Source organism: Vanacampus margaritifer, chromosome 7, assembly GCF_051991255.1.
Source record: "Vanacampus margaritifer isolate UIUO_Vmar chromosome 7, RoL_Vmar_1.0, whole genome shotgun sequence".
NCBI classification, from domain to species: domain Eukaryota; kingdom Metazoa; phylum Chordata; class Actinopteri; order Syngnathiformes; family Syngnathidae; genus Vanacampus; species Vanacampus margaritifer.
Window position 1 is genome coordinate 17,984,223 of NC_135438.1, and position 18,449 is coordinate 18,002,671.

The 18,449-nt window shown below is 39.7% G+C and overlaps 3 protein-coding genes across 9 annotated transcripts in view; 2 read left to right on the forward strand and 1 right to left on the reverse strand.

Moving 5' to 3' along the window:
• The first annotated feature begins 467 nt into the window (after positions 1 to 467).
• LOC144054747 (pannexin-1-like) lies at positions 468 to 4,242 on the forward strand. The gene is made up of 5 exons (XM_077570015.1): positions 468 to 819; positions 1,955 to 2,076; positions 2,316 to 2,521; positions 2,682 to 3,186; positions 3,255 to 4,242. The coding sequence occupies exons 1-5, from the start codon at positions 639 to 641 to the stop codon at positions 3,393 to 3,395; spliced, it is 1,155 nt and encodes a 384-aa protein (XP_077426141.1). The 5' UTR covers positions 468 to 638; the 3' UTR covers positions 3,396 to 4,242.
• Positions 4,243 to 5,936: 1,694 nt separating this feature from the next.
• Positions 5,937 to 13,715, forward strand: LOC144054734 (nuclear distribution protein nudE homolog 1-like). 2 transcript variants are annotated; one of them, XM_077569982.1, is made up of 9 exons: positions 5,937 to 6,074; positions 6,395 to 6,503; positions 6,586 to 6,739; positions 7,570 to 7,718; positions 7,783 to 7,919; positions 8,069 to 8,221; positions 10,311 to 10,396; positions 10,497 to 10,651; positions 11,990 to 13,715. In XM_077569982.1, exons 2-9 carry the CDS (start codon positions 6,421 to 6,423, stop codon positions 12,081 to 12,083), a joined length of 1,011 nt encoding a protein of 336 aa, XP_077426108.1. In that variant the 5' UTR covers positions 5,937 to 6,074; positions 6,395 to 6,420; the 3' UTR covers positions 12,084 to 13,715. The 2 variants fall into 2 exon arrangements, with proteins under 2 accessions (XP_077426108.1, XP_077426109.1); XM_077569983.1 differs by having other exon boundaries at positions 11,970 to 12,092.
• Positions 13,707 to 18,449, reverse strand: part of myh11a (myosin, heavy chain 11a, smooth muscle) — a 28,865-nt gene continuing 24,122 nt past the window's right edge. For 5 of the 6 annotated variants that reach the window (XM_077569976.1, XM_077569978.1, XM_077569977.1 and 2 more), the window contains 7 exons: positions 17,730 to 17,858; positions 17,503 to 17,591; positions 17,312 to 17,435; positions 17,041 to 17,249; positions 16,846 to 16,954; positions 16,597 to 16,769; positions 13,707 to 14,859 (listed from right to left, as the gene is read on the reverse strand). In XM_077569976.1, coding sequence (XP_077426102.1) covers positions 14,733 to 14,859; positions 16,597 to 16,769; positions 16,846 to 16,954; positions 17,041 to 17,249; positions 17,312 to 17,435; positions 17,503 to 17,591; positions 17,730 to 17,858 — 960 coding nt within the window. In that variant the 3' untranslated portion in view covers positions 13,707 to 14,732. Of the gene's footprint in view, positions 14,860 to 15,193; positions 15,227 to 16,596; positions 16,770 to 16,845; positions 16,955 to 17,040; positions 17,250 to 17,311; positions 17,436 to 17,502; positions 17,592 to 17,729; positions 17,859 to 18,449 lie in introns of all 6 variants that reach the window. The other variant, XM_077569979.1, reaches the window with a different exon arrangement.

Genomic DNA, 18,449 nt, shown 5'->3' on the forward strand with positions numbered 1-18,449 from the left:
TAGATAGATAGATAGATAGATAGATAGATAGATAGATAGATAGATAGATAGATAGATAGATAGATAGATAGATAGATAGATATTTCCTTTAATATTCAATTAAATCAACTTTGATCGTGTTTTAATTTTTTTAATTGAATTATTAAATAGAGTTATTCAATTACTAAATAGAGGCAAACTTGTGTTAAACAATCATTTCCCACAACTACATTACACACTTCATAGACAACCTATGAGTATATATTGCAACACTTAATATATTTTTGGGGATGTTTTACTTGTAGGCCTATATTGTCCAGAGAACAATAAAAGCAAAACTTTTTAAATGTTTTAATTACTTTAAAGTCTCTTAGTCTTCTTGCGTGTAAAATTCTAAGTACTGTACTGTACAGTTCAGCAGATGCTGTAACTAGCCTGGCCACTAGCGCTCCCTGGTGTCTTCTTTGAGGGTGCTATAATAACGGGACAGCAGGTTCAACCGTCATCCCACCGGTGAATGGAGGAGATGCATGAACAATAGCGGCTCAGACTTCTGTTTGTGTTTCTATTTTGCCTTATTTCGCTTAATGAAATAATCTATTTAGAATAAAGCGACTTTTCCCCCCATCCATTTATTATCGTCTCCGTCTCCGTGCGCCATGGCGATTGCCCACGTAGCAACAGAATACGTTTTTTCGGACTTTTTGTTGAAGGACCCCACGGAGGCAAAGTACAAAGGAATGCGACTGGAGCTGGCCGTGGACAAAATAGTGACGTTCCTGGCCGTGGGACTACCTTTGTTTCTCATATCGCTCGCTTTTGCTCAGGAGGTGTCCGTGGGTAAGCCCCTCTGAAAGAAACGGGAATACAAATTTCTTCTTTAGTTATAATTAAAATAAATATGTATTATCTCAAACAAAATGCATTCAGTATTATCAGTACAAATCACCGCTTTCCTTTATATTTGAATAAAATGGTGTATGACGTAGGGCTCCACCCTTTCACTTAAATCACGCCCAGACAGTAGCAGGACCGCATGCACGTTTCGGCTGCAGCATATCCACTCTGTCCAGCCATAATCTTCTTATCATGCCCACTGCCCAATATACATTGACAAAAGGAGCAGTTTAGAACATAATCAGCGATATCAACAGCGTCACCTTGCTGTTTTATTCACATTATATATAATGTGCCGCTGCCACACTTCCTAATGAATTTGTGAATCAAGGGTCTGGCTCGTTATCCTTTTACCTGTCAATCTTAAATTTCCAACTCCATAATTGTAATGGTCAAGTCAGGTGAGGCAATGTTGCATTTTAGAGACCCAACACACCTCTGTGTGCCCAGAAGTCATGGCAGTGTGACCAGGAACAACAATTGAACACTTCAAATAATACTGAGTCACCATATTTTTGTTTGTAAAAGGGTTGAAGTTCTGATATATATATATTTTTCCTGTAGGTTTGAGACTGGAGGGCAATTTCATTTTGTGTTACATAAACCAAGGTCTCAGCAAATAGTGTGGCTACTTTTGATTTATACATCCATCCATCAATCTTGCATATTGCTTTTCCAGTTCATGGTCGCAGGGGCCTGCCCACTCACAAGGCTGACACTTGCTGGTATCAAATGCTTGTGAACAAAGGTTGCAAAGATGTTCGCAGACAGTTTTTACTTGTCACAAAGACATATTCATTTGCAAGCATTCGCCACTCAGTGAGATACCAGCTACTTATAGAGAAAGACAACCATGAACACTCGCATTCACACCAACTGATTGCTGGTAGTTTACTTTCTGGGTCATCTGCACCTAAAATAATCTCTTTTTGTTCTCCCTCCATACTCAAGTTTGGTGTTTTCATTGCTAAACAAAGCAAAATACTACTGCGAGCCAGTACAGAGTTATATAAATAATTTTGCCTTCAAAAAGTTATTGCACTATTAAAGAGAATTAATTTAATAACTTGTCTTTCAGGTACACAAATCAGCTGCTTTGCTCCCACTAACTTCTCCTGGAGACAGGCAGCGTATGTGGATTCCTTTTGCTGGGCAGCAGTACAACAACAAGATGACGGTTCACCACTATGGCTTCACAAAGTACAGTACATGCCATCTACACTCCATTCACTAGCTGGGGGAGTCATCATTGATGCACCTTGATGATAATTATTCGACATACAATACTGTATATGGACACAGTTTTTCAAATATGTCAATCAATCATTACTGTGATGGTACAAAAAACTGCGCATGGTAACATCCACTTGATGAAATCCAGCATTTTCCCATCATGAACCCTGAAAAGTTGCATATGCGTTCTCTCTCTTTTTGTGTAGTTCTTTCCATATATCCTGCTCTCACTGGCAATCCTTGTGTACATCCCTGCCCTTTTCTGGCGCTTCACTGCAGCCCCGCATCTCTCCTCTGATCTCAGTTTCATAATGGAGGAGCTGGACCGCTTTTATAATCGTGCCATTAAACTGGCAAAGAATTTGGCATCCTTGGATGCTAAGGATAAGGATGTTTCTCAGGACTCACAGAGGTAAACAACCCAATATTTCTATCTTCGCAATGAAGTATTTGTACAATTGATTTTTTTGCATGTGAAATGTATTTATTTTCCTTTTCTTTTCTTATTTCATCTTATAACTGATTCTGATTACCTTGTTGAAATGTGGTATTTAGTGTGATCTTCTCCGCAGCAGTGCTCTGGAGCTGGCTGAGGGTTGCTTCAAATACCCTTTAGTTGAGCAGTATCTAAAGACCAAGCGCTTCTCTCACCGCCTGGTGGTCATATACTTGGCATGTCGGGCCTTGACTCTGCTCATCCTACTGCTGGCCTGCCTCTACCTGGGCTACTACATCCGACTGGCCTCCCTTACCGATGAGTTTCCTTGCGACCTGCGTACAGGGGTGCTGACCAATGACAGCAGGGTTTCCTCTGCCGTCCAGTGTAAGCTTGTGGCAGTGGGGGTCTTCAGACTACTCAGCTTCATCAACCTCGGGGTGTATGTGCTGCTCACCCCACTGGTGGTGTACGCCGCTGTCGGACCTGCGCGTCAGAGTTCCAGCTTCCTCCGGCCTTATGAGATGCTGCCAGGCTTTGGTGCTTTGGGGGTCATCACGCCCTTCTACAATGACCTCAGCATCTATCTGCTCTTTCTGCAGGAAAACCTAAGTGAACTGAAATCCTTCAAGTGCCTGCAGGTGAGTCACTTCGGAACAACAATTTAGTAGGGAATTTAACTTATTTGTTTCACATGTCTAATTAACAGGTGCTTGAGTTGCTGCAAGAAGCTGCTGATGAGGGCTTTGATACCATGTGCCTCCTGCGAACTCTGGGCCAGGTGAAGACAGATGTGTTGGATTCTAAGAAGGCATGTCCACGCAATAAAGCAAAGGAAGTCACATCATAACAAAGTCCTCCCAAGTGTGAACAACAACTGACCTGCTCTTGGCTGGTGGTTTGCAATGTAATACATTGAAAATAATTCATTCAGTATTCTTTTAAACTCTTAGATGTTACATGAATTTACTGTACTACATTCTGCCACACATCAACCGAGGTTTGGGATTTGAAGCTTGGCTCTGGCCTTGCTGTGTAATAACAGCCTTGAAATGCTTATCATTAGCTAAACAACATGCTGGCACATGCATAAAGTTGTTCAGTTTTCACAGGTTTCTTAGTTGTTGTTTTTTAAGGCACTGCACTCAAGTGTTATTTACTGTAAGAACACAACTGTTGTACAACACAAAATTGGTCTTCAAGTGTCTTGTATACTGTTTGTGTGCAGTCTTTCTCGATTGTTTTTTTTTTTAATTCTAGATGTGTGTGATGAAGTCAAGATAGGTCTATGATTGTTTTTAAATACTTACATTTAATAAAAACATTGCTTTTCTCAAGTGTATTGTATAATGTTTTCCTAACATTTGTGAATGTGAGCAATGTTTCTGTAACTAACTTTACTGTAACTGGTTAAGTAGTGTATTTATTTTATATCTAAGAGCCTATTCCACTACTTGCCTTTTTTCATTTCAGTGATCTATCTTTCTTTCTTTCTTTCTTTCTGTTTTTATCTATAAAGTACTGTATTCAATGATATGCGACACAAATGGAAAATTGATAGTTCACTGGCTTTGTAACTAGTCTGGATGGGGTGTTAAAATGATGCATTTCTTAGAGCATGTAAAATTTCACTAACAATATGTGCATGTAAATAGCTTGCGACAGTAATGGAATTATGGAAATGACATGAATGAAATGGCTAGTTCATAAACGACACACAATTAAAACTGCTATTCACTATAATGGCATTTTCATTTCCAAATACAGTATTCAAGGAAATATGATTCAGCCTCACACATGTTTATTTTACTCCATAAGCCTTGAAAGAGGGATTCTAACTGTTCATTATTGCTGCATAAAGTAGTTTTAATGTTTTTTTAATTTAATTTATTTTTTTGTTTTTATTTACTGTATAACTGTAGAATAACAGCCTGCTTACAATACAAGTCATGCGTACTTGTTAATCTCATACAATAATACTGTAACCCATAGATATCTTATTATATAACACTAGATGGACCCTGGACTAGGAGAGAGAATTGAAGAGGCGCTGAGTGGCCACCATCTTGAGCCGGGAGTTCCACTGTGGTCCCGTATTAAGAAACAAAGAAAAATAAATCATAAGTCAGTGAATGCTTAAACAATTTTCTAGTGGTTCAGGGTTAGGATTAAAAATGAAAATGTCAGATGTGACTAATACAATACAATGTGCTTTACAAATGTTTCTTCATTCATAAATGTTTACTTTTAAGACAATAGTAAGTTGAAAAACACACAACAGTTAGATTCATGAGACATACATGCAGAAACAATATTAATATTACGAAATATATATTAATACAGAAACTATTTAGCCTACTGCATTGCATTTTATATTATTTATCTATAATATATGTAATATCCAAAGCCTTACATTTTTTAGATAAAGTACCATGAATATAAATACAAACTTTTAATAGTGTATTATATAAATAAATAAATGAAAAAAAGAAAAGAATACTTAAATAAACACGTTTTAATTTCCGATTTCAAATGGCACTCTACCTATTGTGACGAGTGCTGTAGTGGTTTTAGTTTTGAAATGTGGTGCAGTCAAATGTTCAGAAATGTGGATGTGATCAATAATAACAACATAAAATAGTGGTTGTATCATATTGTGTCTCATATTTAAGCTCCCCCCGCAGAAACACAGTGACGATTACCTCATGCAATGCAATGACAATGCAAACGTGTCTGGTATCATGGACTGTATGTCTGATGTTTGAAGCAAACCAATTCGTGTCAAATTGGATAAATAATTCGACAGTTATGATTAATTTACTGGCGCAAAACAAAAAGGCAATGTAACAGTTGGCCGGACCATTGAGAACCAAAATGCCAAATTTCAAAATAAATAAATAAATACAAGTGAAAATAACAACGAATATATAAAATATAATTTAAAGTTTAAATACAAATGTATTTATGTATGTATGTATATATATATACACGCATATATAGTTGTTGTTTTTATTTCCATGTATATTATTTTTTAAATTTAATTTCCGAATTATATATTTATATATCCTTTTTTTTTTCACTTTTGGTCATTTATTTATTTATTTAGCTATTTATTTATTTTGAATTTTGGCAGTTTTGGTCCTCCTTAGGGGACTCCCGGTTCAAGATGGCGGCAAGAACTGCACGTTTTCAGTCCTCAACCAGCCAAGGCTCTCCCTAGTGGTCATTTTTCTCACTCCATTGGAGCGTTTACGTCAGGAAACGCGAGAACCCACCCACTACAGATATCTAAAAAAATGATTGGGTTGATTGGCTAATCTTTTAATGTCGTCATTGGTCTAGACCAATAGCATCTCGGGAATTCAAGCTTGGGTTGTAATTGATTGGTGGAACGGCTTTGTAGTTTAGATCTGGCGGTGAGTGCTAAAGTTTGTTCGGGCCACGCACATTACTCAAAAAGTGTAAGATAACTTTTAGCCATTATTATAAATATTAACCTAAAACATTTGAACATTTCCCTTGCATGCAGGTGAGTCTAACTAAAACATCCGTTTAACTTGTGCGTGGGATAGCCTGCTAGTGTATCTTAATTGCTAAGCCGGCTAAGCTTGCTAAGCCATAATGTTTACTTTCAAATTAAACAATCGTTTTCTCTTCCAAAAACGAATCAATATTTCGCCGCGTTTATGCGATTGTTTTGTGTGTTAATAATGGTCTACTCTTGCAAATGGAATGCAGATTCCTCGATTTCTATGTGTTAGCCGAACTGCAGTGGCGGTGTTGTGAGACAAAAACGTTCAGCATGTTGTGGCATGCGCGTTTTATTATTATTATTATTATTATTTTTAGCTCGGCTCCTATAAACCCGAGCAAACATGGGCGAGACAACACGCAACTTTGCGAGCCTACAAGAGGAGCTGGGTTTCTGGAAAGAGAAGGCTAACGGAGACCAGCAGAGGTAATATCATACAAAAACACGACAAAATAAACTACCGATGCATGTTGATCTTATTATTTTGGAAACGTTTTGCTGTCTTTAGGGCAGATGAAGCTCAGGAGGAGCTACAGGAGTTTCAGCAGATGAGTCGAGATTATGAAGCAGAGCTGGAAACTGAGTTAAAGCACTGTGAAGCTCGGAACAAGGAGCTGCTACAAGACAACAACCGACTTCGTGTGGAACTGGAAAACATTAAGGTTTGATTGCTGAGTGAAACTGGATATTAGGGGTGGGAATCTTTGAACATCTCACAATTCGATTCCGATTTTTGGGTCTACGATTCGATCCAGAATCAATTATTCGATTAAGAATGATTTTTTTAATTCAAAATGATTTGATTGACGATGATTTTTGCTTCAATCTCTAGATGTGCAAGGAATTGTAATGATCTACTCCAGTCTGACTCGCTAATGCTAATTAGCGTGCCACTCGCGCCACTTTTTATCACTCCACACTGCAAAAAAACAGCTTTTTTGGAATAACTTGATCGTGACTATTTCCTTCTTTTCTCTAATGTGGCTACAACTTAACAGTGTATTAGATCGCGAACCACACTGCCCCTCAGTGGCCAAACCGGGTACAACATGAATAGCGCTCCAATTAAAGGCACACACAGACAAAGGCAAGACAGTATAATTTAAATAAAATCGATTTTGGGACATTTAGAATCGATTCTGAATCATACTAAATGAGAATCGCGATTCTTATGAGAATCGATTTTTTTGAGCACACCCCTATTGGATATGTGCGCCTCTACTTTGCAACCTTTCCCAAATCTTTCTTATTATTGTGAAATAATGTCGTCGTAACTGAAATCGACCTCAAAACGAAAAGGCTGAACTGTTAATAAAAAATAGAAAAAAAGTAATATATATTTGATTGTCAATCTATTTGTTATACTAACTTCCTGTTTCATAGAGGATAAACAATACACACAAACAAACAAACAAAAACCCCATCACAAACTCATTATATCCTGTTTTTTACCAGCTGGGATGTCACAAAACAGCTCTCAAATATTTTACAGGAGAAATTCGAGAGTCAGCACACTGATAATTTCAAGCACATCTCCAACCTGGAGGAAACTCTGGCAGAGACAACAGCAGTCAAAGATCACCTGCAGAAATATATCAGAGAGCTCGAACAGTCCAACGATGACCTTGAGAGGACCAAAAGGTCAGCACCTAAATCTCAAGGCTGTAAAAACAGACCCACTATAATCATCCGGGTTCTTATCCAGGGCTACCATCATGTCTCTGGAGGACTTTGAGCAGAGGATGAACCACGTCATCGAGAGGAATGCTTTTCTTGAGAGCGAGCTGGACGAGAAGGAGAACCTGCTTGAGTCCGTTCAGAGGCTCAAAGATGAAGCAAGAGGTAAACACTTGCCATGACATCACAAGTAAAGCCCAAGACAAAGCGAAACAAGTATTGTTTCAGACGCTCTTGCGCAATCTCCTACAGTTTTTGACAAATTCTGCATTTGTGGGAGTCTAAGTCTCCTTTGTTTGCCGTGTACGCGGCAGATCTTCGCCAGGAGCTGGCGGTGCGTCAGAAGGAAAGGCGACCATCCAGCAGCATGGGCAAAGACCTGGATCGAGCAGACCCCTCGGCCCCCGTTACCCCGTCTAAGCCACCCACGTCCTTTTCCACACCCCCTGCATCCAGCATCCGGCGAGGTGAATAGAGATACTTGGCTTTCTTTTCCCCAATGAGGAACTCATTCACTGCCATTGACGACTATAGACGTCATAAATTCATTTGAACAATTTCTATTAGTTTAACATTTTTTTCCACTTTTGTTAACAAGAGTATGAAAACCTAGACCTTTTTTTTGTACATTTAGAACAGATATAGAATTTGTGATTAATTGTGAGTTATCTAGTGAAGTCATGTGATTAACTCTTTGACTGCCAGACGTTTTCAGAAACGGGATGTCGCCAGTGCCAGCCGATTTAAGCATTTTGACTGATCTTTCAAGGTCCACAGAAAATGTTGTGTTTGGACTATGGAAACACACATACTACCAAATGAAAGATTGGACTCTCAGCTTTCATCAGAAAAAAAAGTTTGTTTCTACCTTATTCCGTTCTTCAGTAATCAACAATAGAAAATGGTTAGTTTCACCGAAATGCTCTATTTTGAAACCAAAAAACGGAGAAAACAAGCTTTTTGTGAAACCATGTTATTTCATGCACTCTAGTGAATTGTACACTTCTTTTTGTCCATGAATGATGCCACAAACACCTAAATAGTGCTTTTCTTCTGTAAAACACTACCACCAACAATGAAAAAGTGTTTTTAGATTGCAAAATACGTTTATTTCCATTCAACAGTGTAACAATTTGACAAAACAGTTTCGCAAACTATTTACAAATGTGTGCAACTGTGGTACTATTTACAATTATGTGGATGTTTCAAATACAGTTTTTCTTTTTGTAACGCTCCCATGCGTGCAAGGAGACGCAGCAGGATTTGCACAACAGATTAGTTTCACTTGCGATGGCTCCTTTCACGTGCAGACGTTACACTTTCTTGACGGACTTTTTTTCCGGGGAATAGCAAGTAGCAGACTGTACCCACTCCTCCGATGAATATGCATTGGACTCGGGGCACTCTTCGTCGTCCGATTGAACGTCCGCCTGAGCGTGCTCGGTTGTGCTCCGTGTTTTCCGGTGTTAGCATCGCTAGCCGGTGAACCTTTTATAACGTCGTCATAGCCGCCGTGTCAACGCTTGCAACTTCAGCGTCAACGTCGGAGTCACCATCATCATCATCGATGATGATCATCGTCGTCGTCATCAATGTGCTCTTTAGCGTTGGTCGATGCCTTTCATCTTTGAAAAAAATTCCCAAGTGTGAGCTGCTTGCAACCGGTCGCCATTGTTTGCTTCTTCAGCCATCTAGCTCCGCCTCACGTCTTCTGCTGCCGTGTCAATGCTTCCAACCTCGGAGTCACCACCATCATCATCATCGATGATGATCATCAATGTGCTCTTTAGCGTTGGTCGATACTTTTCGTCTTTGAAAAAAACTGCTCAACCGTGAGCTGCTTAACCGGTCGCCATGTTTTCTTCCCTTCCCCAGCCATTGTCCCCTCCAGCTCCGCCTCACGTCTTCTACTGACGCCTACCCAATCTTGTCAAAAGAGAGTCATTGCTGCCATCTAGGGGCCAAAAATAGTCATTAGGCTCACTAGACCTGCTTGAAACTTTCACCACAGCTGGGCAAGGCTTTACTCCACCCGTTTCAAAAAATAAAAAATGGGTGGACGTCTTTTAATGTCTTTGGCGCTCCTCCGTAGGTTTTTGCAGAACGTCATTTAACGTCTTTGGCAGTAAAAGAGTTAATTACGATTAAAAAAAATATATCGCCCGACACCCCTAATTTTTAATAATCTTTTCTTTAAAAAATAAAATAATATATAATAATAATAATAATAATTTCCCCCCAGTTTTTAATAATCTTTTTTTTTTTTTTGAAAAAATTATTAAAAATTAAGGGCGTCAGGCGATTACCATTTTTAATCGTAATTAATCGCATGACTTCACCAGTTAACTCACGATTAATCACAAATTTTATATCTGTTTTAATACAATAAGAAAAATTCCAGTTTTTCATACTCTTGTTAACAAAAGTGGGAAAAATGTTAAACTAATAGAAATAGTCAAAATGAATTTTTGACGTCTATAGCCATCAATGGCAGTGAATGAGTAAATGATATGCAACAAAAAAAATGTATTCCACAATTTTTTGTTTGTGTGTCAGGTGACGGTCTAACAGGCACTCCTCTCACAACATCTGCAAGAATATCTGCACTGAACATCGTTGGGGAGCTGCTGAGAAAAGTTGGGGTAGGAGATTTTTTGGGGGGGTCTCGCTATTGTTTTGTGTTTTTAATCATAAAGTTTGTGATTTATGTGTAAGATGTCCATGTGCTTTGCGGATTGTCAGAATCTGGAATCCAAGCTTGCCTCGTGTCGAGACTTTGTGTATGACACGTCGGGCCCCCGACCTGCGTTGGCCCCCGCCCCTGCGAGTCCATGTGGTCTCGATGGGGGCGCCGGCATCCAAGCCAGCAGCATGAGCCCCCCCCCACAGTATGACAGGTGAGAGGAGTTCGTAACTATTGAACCATGCTTTATTGTGATTTGTATTCATTTTTTTTCCTAATATTGCTATTTAACATGCGTTTTTTTTAGTTTTTTTAAGCAAGCAGCAAATTCATCTGTATACAACCAATTATTATACATAAATATTTTGATCGCTACATTTTGGCCACAAGTTTTCACAATTTAACCCATATGACATTATAAATATGGTTGAGTACAATGCACCGTATGTATATACAGTATATCGTAACAATGGTAAAGCCGCGCACATCCCAGCATGACTTCAGTTTTTCTCTTTAGTTGAAAATGGCTTACCTTAACTAAAATCCCATGTCGCATTGCGGCCAAAGGTAGAATCCTGGTCAGTTATTGTACCTTTTGGTGCTGTAACTATGAAATCCTTGTGACGGATGCAACATACTAAAGAACGGGGGCGGTTATGCACCAAAAGTATTTGTCAACTGCCAAAAGAAAATAGATTAGTAGTAGTTATGGTAACAAATGTGTGACGGATGTTTAATTTGCTCTAGGGATAGACCTCGGCATGGCCCATTATCGGCGCTGCTATTGGGCATTATGACGAATATCAGTATCGGCCTTTTTGTTTTGTTTTTTGTTTTTAATCTGAAGGCAGATAAAAAATCTAAAACCATTTTAATCTCAGGGAACTTTTAATTAAAAATTTCAGTTAACTTTATAAGAGATGCTGCTAACCCTGGGAACCTTCTGAAATGTCAAAGTTTAAGATTTCAGCTTTTTTTTTAAATTTTGAAATGAGTATTTACTGTAGAAAACTATAGAGAGCTAAGGTATTTACTTGTTTAAGGTTCTATTTAACTTTTTAAGACGTACTGATAACCTTTGGAGCTCCCTGAATATTTTGTTAAAACTTTAAAATGATTTTTTTTTGTCTAAGATATTTTTTTTGTTTAAAAGTCAGATTTTTTTTTAAAATAAACATGCTTTAAGACAACAAAGATTAGCATTTGTATTTTTAAAAACATTTCATATATTTTTTCCCCCTTTTAACTGAAAATGAGTATCGGCTCCAAAAATCGGTTATTGGCCTCCTTGCCTACTAATAACCGGCACCGGTCTTATCTCTAGTTTGCTCTCACAGAAACAAACCCCAGCTAGCTCGCTAATTTAGCATGCAGCATCCTCAAAAATATTTTTGGGGTGGTTTTGGGAAACATTAATCAATAGGCCACATACTCGTGGCTCGGCACAAAGGATTCACCAGTTTTTTTTTTTGTGTGCGTGTTGTTTTTTGACGGCGCCAACACTAGTTTTCATGATTGTTGTTTTTTTCAAGTCTTCGTGCTTGTCTTGCAGTTTAGTGAAGCGGTTAGAGTTTGGACCAGCGCCACCGCGAGGTGTCTCTCAAGGTGGACAGTCTCCACAGGGAGGAGTCAAGATGCTGCTGTGAGGAACCCCCACTTCTTTCCTTCACCTCGCACCATCTCTCTCCCCATAACAACGGAACTTTGAACGTTGAGCTCGTTGAACCCGAAAAGCATTTTCTTTGCTCCTCGCTCCACATGACGTGTGGAATCCTGTTGCCTCAGACACACTCGTATCAGACCATATCATGGGATGCGGCGCGCCGTTTGTATGCTTAACATCCACGTTTGCTCATGTCCATATGGTGAGGAGCTTCAAAATAACACTGCATTGACTTGCCGATTGGATGTGAGGGACCACTTCCATGTAACAAATACTACAGACATGCACACTAGTGGACCCGGGAAGTATTCACAGCGCGTCACTTTTTCCACATTTTGTTATGTTGTAGCTGTTGTAATTCATTTTTCTTGGAAATTCTACATACAACACCCCATAATGACAATATGGGAAAAAATGTTTTAGAAATTTTAGCAAATTTATGAAAAATAAAAAACTGGGATGGGATGTTGTATGTGTAATTTAGAGGAAAATAAAATTATTTCATTTTAAAAAATGTGGAAAAAAGTGAAATGATGTCAATTTCAGGACCATTAAATGGTGAACAATACTAGGTTGCTGTTTAAGTAAAAACCAAAGCTGTGATAAGGGAAATAGTTTTATTTTATTTTATTTTTTAAAAGTTTATTCTTTGAAGCTTACTTAAACTTTTAGGACTAATCAACAGTGGCATATTTTCATTTTTGTCACTGGAGCTTGATTTTAGCAGCATTATAGAAAAATGTTGCTGCCAGGGTTTGGTTTTAAGCCAGTGCTGCCTTCCTCCACATTAGCTCTTTCTCTTGATTTGAAGTGAATATTTAATTTTAACTCATTTACTGCCATTGACGGCTATAGACGTCAACAATTAATTTTAACTATTTCTATTAGTTAAAAAAAAAAAATCCACTTTTGCTAACAAGAGTATGAAAACCTAGAGAAAAGAAATATATTTTAAATTTGGAACAGATATAAAATTTGTGATTAATCGTAAGTTAACTAGTAAAGTCATGTGATTAATTACAATTTAAAAATGTAATTGCCTGACGGGCCTAATTAAAAAAATAAAAATAAAATAAGGGGAGTTTAATCGTAACTAATCGCATGATAATTTTATATCTGTTATTAATGTACAACAATGTACAGTAAAAAAATATAGGTTTTCATAAAAAATGAAATAATTCACATGAATTTTTGACGTCTATAGTCGTCAATGGCAGTGAATGAGTTAATTAGTGCACTCGCTCTACTGAATGTAACAATAGCTCTTTTAATAACTGTGGAATGTGGGGAGGGAAAAAAGCAATAATAGTTGATCAGGTTATTGAGATGCACTGTTTGTAGATTGAGTTGTGTACATTGGATAAACCTTTTCCTGGTTTCTGGGGAAAGAATGTGAAATGGGAATTAGAATAAGGCTTTAACGTGGTTACTGGAGTGGTCAGTATGGCTGCATAGAGAATTTTCTGTGCTGTGACCGCACAATGTACTTGCTGTTAGTTCACTTCCTTGTGGCCTTGTATTCATCTGATGCACTACAGCAAACTTTGAACCCCGTTGAACTGTTTCAATTTGATCTCCACTCAAACATTAAAAGGACAAAACGGTCTGTTTTTTATAGCGTTTTATTTTTTGTGTGTGCAGGTGGTTCAACAATTAGTAGAAAGAAATTGTGCAATGTAAACATCCATTGGTTACATAACTGTATTGGACAGTCAAAGGGTGATTATGATTAGCAGGAACACATTTTATATGGCATTTTATTTGATTTGCTGACAATTATCCCAAAATGCAGCAAGTTGTACAAGGATGTGACCCTAAACCTTTGATAACCTTTTACACGTAAAAGTAAGAAATAGTTATACAAAAATCTCATAACTAAGTACTATTTAGGATACAAAAAGCAGAATGAGTGTAGACGACATGACATCTGCATTTCCAATATAATACGTCGACAGCAGTCACAGGCAAGAAGACAACCGTAGCTGTAGTAGTTCTACATTTACACATGGTGACATCCTATCCATCGGTGAGATACAGTATTGGCTCTGCTGGCAGGTTAGCACGGTAATTAGCGGCACCTATTGTGTACAGAATGTTGCATTATCAGTCATTCAGTGCGGCACAAAATGGTGTAAATAAAAACAGTTAAACCACACAGCAGTGATGCCACCAAATAACTCCCTTTGGGTTGATATTGAGCTAATCCATTCCATTTGTGTCAAGAAAAGTGCTCTGAAACAAGAGTTATCTACTGGAAATGGCAGAAAAAAATTTACACTACCTGGCCCCTTAAAGAGACTAATTTGATTGAACTAAGCATGAAAGTTAGATGTATTATTTTTTTGTGACATGGGCATATTCCAAAATGACATGTCAGATTGATACCTTCACCCCATGAGGAGGACCTTTTGAATGTGTTCCACAGATCTCTGTCTACCTAAATGTGGATTTGAATTCAAAGCTAATGGCGGCCAAATAAACCAGTGTGTGACTTTTCTTTAGCCAGGCAGTGTATATTTTGTTGCAAAGGTGAACTAGAAACCCCAAAAAGCAAAAGGTTAACCTCCATTTTCAAGAGGCAGTATCGTCAAGGAGCTTCTGACATCTGCTTAGTTGGCATCTCATTCTTCATTCAGTCCGCTGACTTTCCATTGAAGTCATTTTGGGATTCCGCCTCCTCCTCAGACGCATCCTCAACCGCCCTCCGACCTCCGCCCATACGACGAGGCGCGCTGCCAAAGGAAGGCTCATTTCCGCGTCTATAAAGTCACAGGCACAAGAAGACACGGCGGGCGCATGAGAGGAGCAGTCACGGACAGTTTGCTAAGCTCTTTTCCTCCGGTATGTCACATGGCTACAGAAAAAAAAAAACGAGTTGATAACGTGCACGGATGATACTGTTATTTAGCTACAAAAGATCTGTTTATGGCATTTCAGGAAAGTTGAGGAATGGATGTTTTTCAGTTTGAAAGTTGGCATAATTCTCTTGGTGGGCTCAATAAGTTAGAAAGAAGAGTGTGCACTGGAAATGAACAGAAGTTGCGGATTCCTTAGAGATAATGAGGAGAGAGTAACTTTTAGAGGTAGCGGTACCTGCTGTGTTACTTCTTGAATTAGAAGTTGCCTCTGGAATACAAAAATAAACACATTTGTATTGCCTGAAGAGCTGATATGATGTACTGTGACGTTACCAGAAAACATTTTCATCCAGTAAAGGTGCTATATGAAAAATATTTGCCAAACAAATTTGTACATTATACTTCACAATAGAGCTAAACTTCTTCCATCTTCCAGCAGGATGAAGCAGTTCTAAAAATTTGCCACTGTAAACTACAAACAAAAAATACTAAGCACTATTATCTTTGTGCTTTTGTAGATAGTGCAGTTACTGAAGAAGTAAAGCCCTTTTCACACTGCATTTAGCAAGGCGCAGTGAAACGTCATCAAACTCATTCGTTGCTGGATGGCACACGAAGAGGATTTCTGCTTTGAATTGAGTTGGTGGACTGATTTGGTGTTATTTTGCCATAATTATTTACAAGTAATGGCAAACTATCCAAGTTCCCGCTGAGCCATTAGTTTTTCCTCTGCTGCTCGTATCCTCCTCCTTAAAATGGAAGTCAACCTTAAACATTTCCTGACAATAATATGTTATATGTGACCTCACTAGTGTAAACATGAGATTCTGATTAATATTGAATTACGTTACAAAGCAAAATCCAGCCGTTTTGGTCCATCTCAGTGGGCGGCCATTTTGCCACTTGCTGTCGACTGAAGATGACATCACAGTTGCTCGGGACACGACCAATCACAGCTCACCTGTTTTCTGAAGCTGCGCTATAATTGGTTGTTACCTGAGACCTGAGCAACATTGATGTCATCTTCAGTCGACAACAAGTGACAAAATGGCCGCCCCTTGAGATGGATAAAAACGGCTGGATTTTGCTAGCCTGGCAAGCCACACCCACTTTCTTCAAAAAGAAAATGGGTCTGGACAGGCAGCCATATACAACGATTCGGCTCCGTCGCCCAATCAAATTCGTCTATTTGCGTGACGTCGTCTTCGTGAGGGATGTCACTCTTCAGTCATCAAGTTTTTCCCGCAACGACGACATTCAACAACGATGTCATTCACTCCTGTCTCTCTTCGGCTCGTGACCAAGTTGGATTTTTACTCCGTCTCCGCAAAAATAAATAAATACATAAAAGACTTCAACGAGTCGCTTTTCTGACATCACGTCCCCTCTTCGCTCATTGGTTCAGTCCACTGTCTGTTAGCTCAGGTTTGCCCCGCCTCAGATAGGACTCACTCTCCGGCAAAGTGAGGATTTTGCTGCTTAACTCATATTCCACTCATACATTATTAACCAGAATGCCATATTGAGTGCAGTGTGAAAAGGGCTTAAAGGTATCGCAGGATGACTGATCCCACTGCACCGGCAACGCAAAGCGCAGCGAATGGAAGTCACTCGTTCACGACGTGAAACTTTTGGTACCTGAGTTTGCTCTTGAGAGAGTTGACCTCGCGACCCATGGCATCGTTGGCCTCGGTGGCTTCATCCAGCTCCCGCTGCAGCTTCCTGCGAGCGGCCGTGGCTCGCTGAGACTCCTCCTCCGACTCCTCCAGCTGCCGCTTCAGCTGTTTCATGCGCACGTTGGCCTTCTCCGCCTGGTGGGGAGTCGATGGCGGATCAAGGATGCGGCACTTAGTAGTCCCCAAATGAATGGAAATCAAGTGATCCCACCTGGTCTTTGTACTGTTCTGCCTGCTTCCTTTCGTCCTCCACCTGCATCATCATATCCTTGAGCTTCTTGTCCTTCTGGCGCACACTCTTGCCAGTAGCCTGCTTCTCCCTGAAAAGCAAGACAAAAGCGTATACTTGCTGGATGTACAGTATGATGAGGCAAAAAAAAGCGATTGGTTGTTCCCCTGTCTCGACCTGCTCTCCTGCTCCAGCTGCTCCTCCAGTTGGGCCACCTTGGCCTCCAAAGCGGCAATGGAGGATTTGAACTTGGACTTGACCTGGTTCTCCATCTCGCTGAGCTTGGCCTTCATCTCCTTGTTCTGGCGCTCCATCTGCTGCCGGGCGCTCTCGTTCTTCTGAGAGGTGGAGCGCTCCGTTTGCAGCTCGTTGTTCATTTGATCCAGCTGTGGGGAGAACACAAGCTGGTACCGGGTACGCGGACCGTTTAGTGAGGCTTGGTGGCGACCTGCTGCGTGCTCTTCCTCAGCCTGTCGTTGAGGATCTCCATGTTGCTCTGCTCTTCCTCCAGTTCCTCTTCCAGCTGCGAGATCTTCGCTTCCAGGCGACGCTTCTCATCCGACAAGGCCGACCTACACGAGTAGCGCGAGTGCGATCAGATGGGATCTAATGATTCCGAATAGACAAAGTGTGACTGACTTTCCGGAGGAGTTGCTGGCCAGCTCATCTGACAGCTCGTCCCTCTCGGCCTCCGCTTGCTTCCGAGCCCTCTCGGCAGAGGCCAGCTCCTAAAGAAACAGGACATGAAACGTGGGTTACAAACAGGTTGATGTCTTGAATGACAAGCCATTTAAGGAATTATTGTAGAAGAACAACTGTTGCTGTATTCAGTATTCAGCCCACTGGTAGGATATTGACACCGTTACCTCTTGCAGTTGCATCAACTCGGCCTCCAGGCTCTTGGCTTTCTTCTCACTCTCCTTAGCCGTCGTCAGGACTTCCTCACGGGCAGCACAGGCATCTTCCAGCTCCCTCTGGAAGTCTTTCATTTGGGCCTGGTGGAAAAGGAGAATAGCATGTTTTATTTACATACATGTACTATGGAAGAAATGGAGTAAGACAGTCTTAATTCTTCAGACTGGACAATTTGGACACTTCTTGAATTTGATTTGGGGAAGGATACACAGATTTGAAGCCAGAAGCTTCACCATTGAGTTCAAATACACACCATTTCTAAAAGGGGAAGTCAACCCCCCAAAATTTCTTGACAATAATAGTGGTACCTCGGAGTTTGAACATAATTCGTTACTGCAAAGTGTTCAAAGTTGTTCAACCTAATGTAAATGCAATTAATCCGTTCCCAAGCTCTAAAAACAGAAAATTCCAATTTTAATTTTTATTTATGTTTTTTTTTTTTTACATTTACAGTACAGTAGAGCATTTAAACAATAAAAAATACCTTACCTTTTTTGTTGTGGTGTGATGACATCAGTGAATGATAAATGCTATGTTAATGCTAGCTTTAGTTTAGTGCTGAGTTTGTGTATTTGACATTGGGCATATTGTTAGACTACTAAGCGGTCCTTGCGTGCGTTGTTTAACGTCAGGCACGTTGTTGAACAGCTAAGGGGGGTCCTCATGCCAGT

Coding starts and splice junctions, on each gene's coding strand:
- LOC144054747 (XM_077570015.1), top strand. CDS start 639: ATGGCGATTGCCCACGTAGCAACAGAATACGTTTTTTCGGACTTTTTG. Junction 2,077..2,315: donor CACCACTATGGCTTCACAAA/GTACAGTACATG, acceptor CTTTTTGTGTAG/TTCTTTCCATATATCCTGCT. Junction 2,522..2,681: donor GTTTCTCAGGACTCACAGAG/GTAAACAACCCA, acceptor TCTTCTCCGCAG/CAGTGCTCTGGAGCTGGCTG.
- LOC144054734 (XM_077569982.1), top strand. CDS start 6,421: ATGGGCGAGACAACACGCAACTTTGCGAGCCTACAAGAGGAGCTGGGT. Junction 6,504..6,585: donor GCTAACGGAGACCAGCAGAG/GTAATATCATAC, acceptor TGCTGTCTTTAG/GGCAGATGAAGCTCAGGAGG. Junction 7,719..7,782: donor GACCTTGAGAGGACCAAAAG/GTCAGCACCTAA, acceptor GTTCTTATCCAG/GGCTACCATCATGTCTCTGG.